Consider the following 13,223-nt stretch of genomic DNA (forward strand, 5'->3'; position numbering starts at 1 on the left):
CTGAGATGAGGTCCTTTCTGTAGTGACAGGGATCTTCCAGTCACAGAGCAGAAACATTTAGATCTGAGTCGTCTTTGGGCTTCTAGACTTCATACCCAGCCTCCATACCCAGGTCTGGTTTGAATCTTGGAAATCTCTAAATGAATCTGCACATTTAATGCTTGCACTGTAATGCTCTGATAGCACTGCATAGACTGGGGGCTCAAACAACCGACAAGTGTTTCTGTGCATCTGGAGGCTGAATAACCAATCTCACTGCAGGGTTGGTTTCTGCCACTGCCTTCTCCATGTGTAACAACAACATGGCCTCTTCTCTGCTCGGTCCTCTGCTGCTATTTCCTGTTTTTGGAGACAAACTCTCACTGTGTACTCTAGATTGGCCTGGGGAACTCCTGGTCCTTTTGCCTCAGCCTCTTGGGTGCTGGAATTACAAGTGTGTACCACCATAATGGTGTCTGCTGCTCACACACACCCTCTCTTGTTTTTGTTTCACACACACACACACACACAAAATTATACACAGGGTCTCACTATGCAGTCTTGGCTAGTCTGGAACTTGCTACGTAGACCAGGCTGGCCTAGGACTCACAGATCTGCCTGCCTCTGCCTCCTGAGTGCTGGGCTAAAGAACACTGGCCACCATACCTTAGACAGGCACTATCCAGTTTGACCAGGGCCCCCACCATTATGATCTGCTTTAATCTTAACTCCCTGCTTAAAGGATTCATCTCCAAATACAGTCCTATTCGAGTTAGGGTTTTGTAGAGACACCAGTCAGTCCACAGCAGGGCCTAAGACCTTGGTTAAATATACACTGCCGCTGGAGACAGGCAGCCAACCAACAGGAACTGAGGATTAAAGTGTGCTTAAGGTACTTGTGGGATCTCCTGGTATGCTGGGTTCTAATCTCCTGTATTCTTTAACCTCTAAATTTTCACTCCCCCCTCCCCAGCTTCGGTAAGTTGTTTCTCTTTCTAAGACTAAGGCAAAGCAGGTGGGACATGCCACACCCCCACACCGCCACCCCCGCGCCCAGGCGTCCTCTGATTTACTCCTCTCAGTTTGCTGTCCCCACATGTATTTATCAAGCACCTCTGGACAAGGGCACCAGATAGCCATGGAGCAGGATTCCTCAAGGTAGGAACATGTCACCAGCCTAGAGTAGATGGGAGGTCTAGGTGGGCAGGCACAGAGGCCTGGCCTTGGGTGAGGCTGGCTGAAAGCAAGAAATGTACAGCCCTGCCTGAGCATCCTGAGGTGGAGCGGATAGGAAAGCAAATTCGAACCCCCTGCTGGCTCCTCAGAGCTTCAGGAGTAACACTCGGTCTCCCCCCTCTGGCTCAAGATGTGTTCGTGAACATACAAGTCTTCAAGTCTTGACTGGCTTCCCACAAGGTGTCCCCAGACTCCCTCGGGCCACTCTCCAAACTCAAAGTGCAGCCAGTTCAGTCAAAGGCTGAGCTGACATCATGATGGCCCTCCAAGGACTGGATGGATAGCGACTCCCCTGACTGAGGGGAAGAGGAGGCCCTGACCAGAGAAATCAGAGAAAGAGTATCAGAGAAAGAGGCTCTGCAGGAGGCTGGTAAGGTGGCATAACGGACGGTGGGTATCGGATGTGAGTGGTCTAGCGAGAGGTGGGCACTGTCAGTCATGGGTGAGTGGAGACTCCCTGGTTACGGACAGAGCAAGCAGGGCCTATGTCCCTGATGCTCCTTCCACAGGGTCTTCTCTGACCAGCTTCTCCACAGTCAGCTCTCAGCTGAGATGGGTCTCTCCTAAGGCCTCCTGGGATCAGTTAGGCTATGTGTTAGGAGTTAGGCTCCGCAGGTAAGAGCACTCGCTGCCAAGACTGATACTGACCTGAGTTTGATCCTTGGGGCCCACATAGTGGGAGACAAAATACCTGAGACCCACATGATAGATGGAGAGAACCAACTCACACGCTATCTTTTCACTTATCTATGAAGATGCACACACACACAGATACACAGATACACATGAAATAAGAGGGGCTGGAGAGATGGCTTAGCAGTCAAGAGTGTTTACTGCTTTGTCAGTCTGTCAGAGGGCTGGATCCCAGCACCCACATCTAGTGGCTTCCAAATGTGTGTAATTCCAGCTCCAGGGGAATACATCACCCCCCCTTTTGGCGTCCATAAGTATTTCTCTGTCTGTCTGTCTGTCTCTCTTTAAAAATGAAAGAAAATCTTTTTGGAAGAGCTCAACCGCCCCATGGGCACACCCCTCTCTGCTTTGCTATTTATAGTCTTATCTGGCCCAGGTCCCTGACCTCCAGGCTCAAGTGTAAAGTCCATAGGACAGGGTGCCACCTGCCAAGCAGCAGATACAATGCATGTGTTGAGCGCAGTGGTGGGTACTGCGCAGTAAACTCCCCCACTCGGCCAAGAGGCTAAGCACTTTATTCCCTACATGTCTGTTCCCTGTGCTGCACATCTTGAACATGCAGTGCTTCATGCCTCAGCCATCCCACCACATTCCTTGATGATGTCTTCTCCCCAGTACCACCCTGCCCCCACCCCCATGCCCCGTTCAGGCACAGGTTTCTGGGCTCATCTCATTTCACTCTACAGATCCAGCCTGTCCTTCTCAAGGCTCTTGAGGGATCCATCACTGGCTCTCACGCAGACGGACATTGGCAAGGGCTACTTGATATACTAGGGCGCCTGCCCTGGTTCTCCTGGCACTTGCTACCATCCCAGGTGGAGCCCCGCTTTCTCTTTTTAAAGCAGGCCAGGGTTTAGGGGGACGCTTGGTGAGGACACCTGCCTTTTAAGTACAAGGTTCCATCTCTTGCAGAGGGTGGGAACTAATTGGAACAAGCCTGCTTTTCCTTTCCTTTTTGTGACAAGGTTTCTCTGTGTAGTCCTGGCTGTCCTAGAACTTGCTCTGTAGACCAGGCTGGCCTTGAACTCAGAGGTCCACCTGCTTCTGCCTCCTGAGTGCTGGGATTAAAGGCATGCGCCAAAGATACAGGCAAGCATTTTCATCATCTTCAGGACTTGTTCCAATGGTAGTGTGTGCTTCAGAGTGCACAGGACCTTGGGTGGAACTGAAGGCCCAGCCCCCCTCCCCCCCCCCCCCGCCAAAATCACCACACACCACCTCCTGCCTCATTCAGTCGGTCTCTGAATCAGTCACTTCACCTCCATAATTTCAGGTAAACTCTGATCCAGCTACTTCTCATTTTCGACAGCATTAACATGCCAAGTTTCTTCTTCCTCATCTTTATTTCCTGATTTATTCATCCATTTATCCATCCATCCATCCATCCATCCATCCATCCATCCATCCATCCATCCATCTATCTATCTATCTATCTATCTATCTATCTATCTATCTATCTATCTATCTATCTATTTTTTGAGACAGGGTCTCCCTTATGTAGCCCTGACTGTCCGGGAACTTTGTAAACCAGGCTAGGCTGTCCTTGAACTCAGAGATCCGCCTGCCTGCCTCTGGCTCTCAAGTGCCCGGCCCCTCTCTTGTTTTAATCTCCTGCTCCCCCAGCCTTGGGGCTAATGTTCAGTGTTGCAGGAGGTTTACTTCAATGCCAGGGGCTCACGGAAGGAGAGATCACCTACTCACAGGCCATCTCTCACAACGTTCTGCTCCAGGGAGAACTCTGCACTGAGCCCTTCAATGCTGGTCCCATCTTGAGAGACCAGATTGTCTCCTCCTACAGGGATTCTGCTTAATGATCTTTCCCTGCCACATGTGAGGAGGAATTGTGACTGTCACATTGTTGTAGAATACTGTCTGCCAAGTGTAACAGCCATTACTAGCTTAATCAGAGTACCTGAGACTACAGAGGAGACCCCTCAAGATGAGGCCTGCTGACAGTCCCTCACAGCAGCGAGGAGGGATGACAGACCTTCCCGAGGTCCCAGCCATCGCTCTCTCCTGCACCCCCACCCAACTGTACCGACTGCATGTGACCTCGGAAAGTAGAATATATAGGAGGATTAACTAAAGAGTGGACGTCATCTCTGCAGTTTTGGGGAGGCCATCATTTATGTTGGGGTGAAACTTCACAGTGTTTCTGCCGTCTGGGGGTCGCTCACACTTTTATATGGAAGCCCAGGGAACTTGTAGTTCACTAGCTGGGCTTGAATGGAGTGGTTCCGCTGTTCTGTTGCTACTGGAGTGTAGAAACAGCTGAGGAAGCTGTAAGCTCCCCAGGGTACGTTTTTGGGTTACCAGTGTCCTGTTGTGTTGGGGTGAGGGTCAGTAAACACTCAAGAATCCCCGGGTCCGCTCCACCCTTTTCGTGGGCAGCAGAGCATGTTTTCAGCAGTCCTCATTCTCTCTCCTGCAGCATGTAGGCAGGTGGGGCCCCTGAGGTGACTTTGCTGTGTTGGGCTTGTAAGGGTTAGCCTGGGGGTGGGACAGGTGGGACAGGCTGAGACAGGCTGGAAAAGGAGGAAAACAACCAGGGTAGAAAAGGGAAACACTGGGTGAGCTGTCCTTTCTCTACTGTTTGGGACAGAGCATGCAGGTGCACTCAAAGCCTTTCCTAGGGTTCCCCCGGGTGGCCGTTGTGGGTAATCACATCGCATGGAGATCTCATTCCTAATCTTAAGTGTGAAGCAGCTGTCACCCCTCCTCTGCAACTCATCGTCCCCACTCAAACTCTCCCAGCAATGCCGCCATCACCCCCATGCGCATCCACTGGAGATACTATATGTAGACAGGCTAATAACAGCAAAGGGAAGCTCCCCCTAGGGGCAGAGGGAGTGGAAGAGGGGCCGCCCCAGGCATGGGTGGCAGCCCTACACCAAGGGCAGTCTGGTGGGTATCTTGTCTAGAGCCAACAGTACTCCAGCCCACGGCTTTTAGGGGCTTTTTTCGGATTCCCAGAAGATAAAGGTTTAGGCTCAGGGTGGTGACCTGGGCTGGTGAATCTGCATTGTCTGTCTGTCTGTCTGTCTTACACTCACACTGAGGGAAGCCGCCCTGCTGGGGAGTACTGCTGGGCCACACCATGCACCACACTAGGACACTTCCTCCACCACTCCTGCATCTTCCTCATCCTGCAGGGCAGAGACAAGTACACAGAGCACAGCTGGTAAGATCTGCACCCAGGGTAAAGCAGCAAACACAAGACGGTGTCTAACCCTGTGTCCTCACCACCAGGTGCGAAGGCTGTCCTGGCCCTCCATACACCTCTGCTCACTTCCCTTAGAATCTGCACCGCAAAGTCCTTCAGGCATGATGGGGACAGGGACAGCATTCTCGCTCAGGAAACCACCTTCCCGGCCACCCTCCTCCCCCTCATCCCAGGGATCCCCCCCCTTCTTTACTGTACTAATAAAACAGTTAAGACGATTCAGTCCGTTGTTTTATTTGTTAAACTGCTAAAAAGTCATTGGGGGAAACATTAACAAAAATGAAATGGACAAATTTAAATATCCATGGAATCCATTCTCATTCCCACACTGTGATGTGCCTAAAATGACTATTGGGGGGGCCGCCTGGCACCCCTGAGTTGTATGGGAAACACGACTCACAGCACCAGCGTTGTCAGGGCACGGTGGGCGCGCACCGACGTGAGCCCTGGTTGGTAGGAGGGGGCAGAGCAAGCACAGTGGAGCCAGAGGTTGGCTTTCATTCCCAAGGATGGGGCCAGTGAGAGGCCACCTGCAGAGGACAGCAGAGCAGGCCTTCCGCAGTCCCCAGGCCAGGCTTCCTTACCCTGGACTCCTTCAGGTCCTCCCCGCTGTCATTTTTGCTGGTGAGACCACAGATAATGCAAACAGAGTACATCACCATGCCAGAGTCACCATGAGGACAAGGACAGACAGATGGAGAGACTGAAGAGGAAGGGAAGAGCAAGGCAGAAGGAACTTATAAAGACAAAGCAAGGGGAGCGCCCCCTCATCCCACTGCGGCGGCTCTGTCTTTCCAGGCTGAGCCTCCGGCAATCCTGCCTTCTCTCCTCTTCTTTAGTTAGGGGAGTTCCGAGACCGGTCCTGGTCCTCCACAGTTCATGCTTTCAGTTCTTGCCAGAGCTCGAACATCAAAATGAGAAGGCTGGCAGAGCAAGCCCAACATTACCTTCAACAGAACTCCAGTTTCCTTCTACCTTACTGGTGCTCCCAAAACACGGGGCAGGAGGGGTTGTGGAGCCCTCATCCCAAGCAAGGAAGAAAGGCAGCAACAGGAGTGAGAAACGAATGCTCTCTGCCGCACGCTATGTGGCATGCATGGCCAGGAAGCTCTGTGCAGGAGCAGAGCAGCGCCCAGAACTCTCACGGGCCAACCAAATGACTCAAGTTAATATGACCGAGGGCTCTCAAAGGCACACTTGCAGGAATGGAAAGGGTTAAAGCTTCAAGTAGAAACAAGATGTATTTTAAATACTTAAATACTGATAAATATTTTCTTTAGGTGCTCCTGAGGGTTCAAACAAAATATTTTGTCTCATGTCTCTTGGTGAATTTTAAGACAAAATTGGTATCGTGTCAAAAAAGGGGTGGTGGTTAAATCTGAACTGACAGTGTTGTGTGGATACTGAGCTCTGCTGGCATACTGGAAATCGTAGGACACACACAACCTCATGAGGCTGAGGAGACCACCGTCTCCACTGCTGAGTCACTTCCCACAGCAACATCTAACAGCACTCAGGGACCACCAAGTCCCAAATGGCTGGCTGCAGGCGAGGCTCATTCTGTTTTCTCTGGAGGGACTGCAGATATCTCAGGCAGCCAGTGCAGAGGAACCCATAGCTTTCTAAGAGGTTAAGATTTCTGTTGCCTGCCTACTTGGGAGAAGTCGAAGAATCAACAGTTGACAGCCAGCTTAGGAAGGCCACAGGGGAAAGAGAAAGACTACAAAGTAGAGATTCTTAACTTTCAGGTGTCCGAATGCTTGATGTTTCAGTAGAGCCCAAGTCCAGAGGCGCCATCCACATGCAAACACCACAGAGAGGGTTCAGCAATGCTAGGCTGCTTATCTGCTGGCCTTACCTCTGGAGTCAAGACCCAGAGGATCAGTTTTGGCCAAAGGACTGGTAGTAGCAACAGAGCAGGGAGCTGGAGTGGTGGGGCACACAGGAAGTAGGCACAGGGGTGCTCCCTCGGGAGCGGCTCCAGAGCGAATACCCCTCCTTTAGAGTTGGCCTTTTCCAGGTTTCAAAACAGGAGGGCTCTCTTGCCAAGACCAGCAGAGCAAAGCTAAAGGCTAAGGAAAGACTAAGCATGGAGCAGGGGACGCGCTTGTCGGAAGGTGAGTGCTGGCCATGAGCCGCAGCAGGCTCGTGCCTGGGAGATGCAGACAGGGGAATGGGAGAATGCCGCTGGGAAACACGTTGTTGTCCTTTCAATTTCAGTTTTTAAAGGTAAAATAAAAATCCTTTACCCACTGATGAGAAACCACCAAACCATAGTTGCATGGTTATTTGAAATAATCTTATTTTGATTTCTCCTATGTCTAGGCTGTGGCTTAGAGACCAGTAATTTATAGCTTTCTCTATGAACAAACAAACCCCTCTTCTGGTTGGCTGTACCTTATCTAGGAAATGAAGTGAAGGCAGAAAGGAAAGCTCTGTTTTGGGGGACACAAGAAAAAGACGACATGAAGCTGCTCCCAGGTCAGTGTGTGTCTGCAATGTCAAGGACGTGATACTCAAGCCAGTCCCTTGTCAACAGCACTGCCCAGCACAGAGGGCTGTGCCGCAAGTGACGGGCAGAGGCAGGAGGGTCTCTGAGGTGCATGGTGAGGCACTGCCTAGGGAAAGAGGAGACTAGGAAAGGTGTCTTTTGATGCTTTACAGATTCCCTTTGTTTTGTTGACACAGAGTCTCATCACATAACTCAGGCTAAGCCCAAAGCTGAAGTCAGCCTGCCTCTGGCCTGAGTGCTAGGACACGGGTGTGTAGCAGCACACCAAGGTGCGTCCCGACTGGCCATGAGGATGCTGGAAGGCTCTAACAGGTCTGAATTCTGTGGATACTGGAGCTTTGCCAGAGGGGAAGAAGTGAGAAAGTTCTGATGAACCAAAAAACTCAAAAAGTAGAAGAAAACCCCCCAAAGCAAAGCGCCGGAGGACAGGGCGCAGCCGACAGACAGGAGAGGCCTCTAAGGACCCAGTTCTAAAAGACAAACAACTATGGTTTTTGGCAACTTGCAACCAAACACGATTGTCGGAAAATTCCCTCATCAGACATTTGAATGTTTTGCTAAGACATGTAGGGAGAACTCAAAAAGACCAACGGACAGGAAGGAGGCAGACAGGTGGATGGACGGCGGCTCTATAAACATTGTTTCAGCATGACTCCAGCACGTGGGAAACAGGGTTTCTCGTTGGGTGACTTCTCTGGATCACAGAGGACAGAAGGGACCAGGCACGGGGCGCTTCTACAGAGCCATCATGGGTCCTCTGTGGTTGACAGGAGGCGGGGAAGAGCTGTCTTCTGTAAGTGACTCTGATCCTGCAGCGGCATCTAGAGCCTCTTCCTCAGTGCCTAGACCATCATTTCTGACTCTGAGAAGGCCACAGAAAGCTCACAGGGGCGCTTCTTCAGCTTCCTGTGGGAAGTTACTGCTGTCTGTCCCCTTACTTCCCGGTCTAGTCATCAGCAGAGTACAAAGGCCAGCACAGCCTCCACTAAGACCACAGCAGCTGATCTGAACCAGGACGAAGATCTCGCCTTTATTGTAAACAGAGTTGGCTATATAATATATCTGTATATATATAATCTTTTCCTTAGTGGGGATTTAATCCCAGCCTGGAGCAAGTTAGGCATGGAATTGGAGTTTTGGTTTGTGGGAGTCGTGTTGTTTTCCCAAGTCTTAGTCCAAATGTTTGCACACCGGAAAATTCCAAATTAAAAGACACAGAAGGGAAGGGGTGCTGAGCACATTATCTCTTTGCTCGCACAAAGTACAAGGCGTTTGTTTTTGGATAGTACTTCACATTCTGCTTCTTGTCCATGAGCCCTCCAAATATGATGAGCTCGCCTCGGCCCTGCACCACCGTGTGCAGGCTGGTCTCAGGAGGCCCGACCACCGAGCTGCTCGTGAACACTTTCCACTTGACTCGGCCCTTCTCCTTGGTGTCTTTAATGTCTAGCACATACATCTGCATAGGTTTGCAGTTCATACTCTGGTATAAGGGTTTACCCACATTGAGGGACTGTGGAGGGTGGTGGCCCAGGCGCCGAGCAATTGGGGGTAAGGAATGACCGTCTCCTTGGGCTGGTCCTGGGCGGGGGATGGGCACTGTTTCTCCACTGCTCAGGCTCTGACTCCCAGGGGAGCTTGGAGAAGACCCAAGAGGAGGACTTAGTGCTGCCGAGGCTGAGGGGCCTTTGGATGACATCGCTTTGATGGCTTCCAAACTCCGACGCAGGGCACCAGGAGATACAGCCCCTGCAAGGGCACTGGCCACATGTGGTGGGGTGTGAACACCATTGGTCTGTTCTGGAGGGTGTCTCACACTCCCTGCAACTGTCCTGTTGTCTGTATTATCCACGTGACTGCTACTGGAAGCAGACTTCAGGTCCCAATTCAGATCAATGGAACTTAACCTCAGGTCCTTCTGATCTGGTAAAGACCCTCGTCGAGGAGCTAGAGAAAGTCCTACTTTTAGGTCGTAGCCGTCAGAGGCAGATGGAGTGCTTGGAGACACGACCTGTACAGGGCTGTCTAAGGAAGCACCCCCGACAGCTACTGTCCCTGGAGATAAATTTCCACCATTGAGAATGGGAGAGCCATCTCCTCTGGCTGGGGAGAGGCTCCCTTCCCGGGATCCCGAGGGAGTCTGCCTTTGAGCCCTGGGCCTCAGTGTTCCCCAGCGGCCATTAACACAGGGCGCTTCGTCCATACTCCTCACCGGGGACTGGGAGCGGTATTCTCGGGTCTCGGGAACCAGGGCTGGAGGAGTGGCACTGATAGGTGATGGGCGAGAGTTCAAACTGGGGCTGAGGGGCGCTCTCCCGCTTGGCGCCTGGCTGAAGACCACCACACACTGTCCCACCTGGAAGAGAAAGACTCACGCTCACAGCCCGTCCTTAGTTCTGATCCGACTTCCTAACACAGCCACTGGGAACGGGTAGGAGATGAAACTGTGTCGGCTAGGAAGGCACGTAGACAGGAACAACTGTTGCTAAAGGCTATCAGTTATAGCTGTGGAATCGGGGCGTCTGTTTGAGAGACCCTGGGAACAGTCTGTAGACAAATGGATCCTTAAAGCTACAAATAAAATGATGTGCATCGATGTTCTCCTACCAAGCAGCTCGTGGACATACGAAATGCTAAAAGAGCACGTGAACCAAACTGTTTTCTACTTCTGTAAAAATGTCTCCTGAAGTTTAACAAATTGATTTAGGTTTCTAGTTAAGGGCGTTTCCTGCTGGCTGCTCATCCCCTACTTACCCGGCAGGCTGGATGACACCATAGCTCCGGGGCACCATGGTCTTCATTTTCTACCTTGAGTGGCTGCCAGGCCCAGGGACCTGGGTGCATGTGCAGCAGCCAGGCATCTTTGAACAGCTGTAAGAGAAGAACCAAGAACAGACCTCGGGGTTGGAACATGCTCCAAGCACATACACTCACAACTGCTTTATATCCAACCATTCACCCACCCATCCATCTATCCACCCACCCACCCACCTATCCATCCATCCACCCACCCACCTATCCATCCATCCATCCATCCATCCATCCATCCATCCGTCCACTCACTCATCCACCCGCCCATCAATCCGCTCATCCACCTATCATATGACAGAACTACTGTTTCAAGGCTGTGGTGCCTAGTGTAAAGTGCGTGTATGGGTTTGGCAGGTAGACATCCTAACCCTCAGGCATTCATTCAGCTATGACTCCTGCCTCCATTCATTCATACATGGCTGCTGACTGTCCTGGCCCATGGAATTGTTCTTGTGACTCACGTACCAACTGCAACTGGGGTGTGTGTGTGTGTGTGAGAGAGAGAGAGAGAGAGAGAGAGAGAGAGAGGTAAATTCCATGTGGATGTCAGTCATCTACCTGTTTATTATTCCACTGTCCCCCCTCCCCAAACAAATGATATTGGAAAACCTTATAGGTTAAAGAGGAACCAAGAATAGAAAGAAATGAGAAACAATTATTTAAGAGATCAATGTTTCTATTCAAAAGTACCTCTCAACCCCCACTCTCCACCCCGCCCCCAAAAAAGAATAGAGAAAAAGGCAGAAAATATAAAAGCTGTCTACTCAAAGTGGAAGAGACACTCTGTAAGTCAGCATGCCAAGAAGGGGTTCTGTGTCTTACTGGGCAAGCGGGCTGAGCACACCCCCAGCATGTAGCAGCTGAACCCAGTGCCACTGCGTACTCACCGCATTGGGACCGCCACACCCTCCAAGGATCAGGAGAGTTGTATCATCTATAACAATCTGGGGAGACAAAGAAATGTAAAATAAATCTACAAAGACACAGGCACCTGACTTCCCATGCTTCCATAACGTACATGAGCATCATGCCCAGCTCCCAAGTGAGCATGCCAGCTGCCTGCGCGTTTCTATGCCTTTGAGCTGACCACCCTTGAACAGACACATTCTTAAAGAGTGTTAACCACAGAAATGCACGACTCTCTTAATAAAACCCCTAGAGGCCACTATAGGTAGTACATCACAATAGAAACACACACTCACACACACATACACACACACACACAGAGTAAGAAACTCTCTTTGGCTCACTGCACAGGGACCTCACCTCACTCCCATAAGATACTACAGTGCTTGCTCAATAGTTAAACTCTTTAGCACCTGAGACTGGCCACCTCGAGGGTGAGGACTGGGGCCAGAGATGTTCGGCTTGGACCACGCCCACTGCTCCAGGTCCAGGACCCAGACTTCGTTGCTCCTGTGAGATAAGAACACAGTCAGAAGGAAGGTGTAAGCTCCAGGGAGCACGGTCTGGCTGAGGGACTGGTGCCTGTGCCAGTGTTCATACATGCAGCCTGTCTGGGCTGGAGGAGGCTTCAGAGGCGGTCTCCTCAGAGTCCAGGGGCTTCAGAAGGAAAAAAGACCGCAGCTGAATCCTACATTTGCAGCCTAAACAAGAAACTATTTTCTCTACCTTTCGTGTCCTCTCCTATGAAACAGAAACACTGCTGTTCTACAGAACTGACAGAAAGCAGGCACCTGTCCTGAGTTCTTTCTCTGTGGTCCTAAGGTCTTAGGGAGCTGAGTGTGCAGCCACACTCTGGACCCGAAGCACAAGTTCCTCAGTGGCAGCGGCGGCGGTGGCTGGTCAAGTGATCGCCTTCCCAAACCAAAAACCACAAGAAAGAGGGAGAAAGACATCCACCACAGTGCAGGAGCTAAAAGGCTTGTGATGGTGACGACAGAGAGTACCTCACAGTGTAATAAGCTGCAGTCTCCTCAGGAACCAACTGCTATATTCAACTCTCTAGAAGGTAGCAGGGATGGGCGTGGTGGCACGCACCTTCAGTCCCAGGCAGAGGCAGGAGAATTGAAGGGAATTTGTCACTAGCCTGGTCTACATAAATTCCAGGCTAGTGAGAGACCCTGTGTCAAAACACCAACTCCCCTGCAAGGAAAGGGGCATAGTGACCTTGGCATGACTGTCCCTCAACTTCAATCCCAGCACTTATGAGGCCAAGGGTTTCATGAATTCAAGACCAGACAGAGCTAGAAAAGAAAAAGGAAAGAAAAGAGAGAAAAGCAAGCAAACACAGCAAAGCCTGCTCCTGGCTGGCAGTCTGTTTCTGGCTGTCTCTTTAAGGTCTTCTATTTACACACAATGATATAAAGTACTCCCAAATTTAAACCCTGAGCCCTCTCATCTACAGGGCAGTTCTTTTTGTTTTCTCCATATGTACTTTATATTCAATTTACATTTATGTTTTTGTATTGTTTTGCTTTAAGATTTTATTTATTATTATACGTAAGTATGCAACAGCTGTTTTCAGATGTGCCAGAAGAGGGGTGTCAGATCTCATTACAGATGGTTGTGAGCCACCATGTGGTTGCTGGGATTTGAACTCAGACCTCTGGAAGAGCAGTCAGTGCTCTTAACCTCGGAGCCATCTCTCCAGCCCCTTGTTTTGCTTTTTAAAAAAACAGATTCTCGAGCCGGGCATGGTGGCGCACACCTTTAATCCCAGCACTCGGGAGGCAGAGGCAGGCGGATTTCTGAGTTCGAAGCCAGCCTGGTCTACAAAGTGAGTGCCAGGACAGCCAGGGCTACACA

General features: G+C 50.8%; 1 protein-coding gene across 2 annotated transcripts in view; it reads right to left on the reverse strand.

Moving 5' to 3' along the window:
- Positions 1-5,355: 5,355 nt before the first annotated feature.
- Positions 5,356-13,223, reverse strand: part of Fbxo42 (F-box protein 42) — a 57,052-nt gene continuing 49,184 nt past the window's right edge. For both annotated transcript variants that reach the window (XM_021160835.2, XM_029476341.2), the window contains 4 exons: positions 11,774-11,870; positions 11,342-11,398; positions 10,398-10,514; positions 5,356-9,999 (listed from right to left, as the gene is read on the reverse strand). In XM_021160835.2, the coding sequence (XP_021016494.1) occupies positions 8,884-9,999; positions 10,398-10,514; positions 11,342-11,398; positions 11,774-11,870 (1,387 nt within the window). In that variant the 3' untranslated portion in view covers positions 5,356-8,883. The remainder of the gene's footprint in view (positions 10,000-10,397; positions 10,515-11,341; positions 11,399-11,773; positions 11,871-13,223) is intronic.

This window comes from Mus caroli, unplaced genomic scaffold (assembly GCF_978045245.1).
Source record: "Mus caroli unplaced genomic scaffold, Mus_caroli_1 scaffold_6, whole genome shotgun sequence".
NCBI lineage: Eukaryota > Metazoa > Chordata > Mammalia > Rodentia > Muridae > Mus > Mus caroli.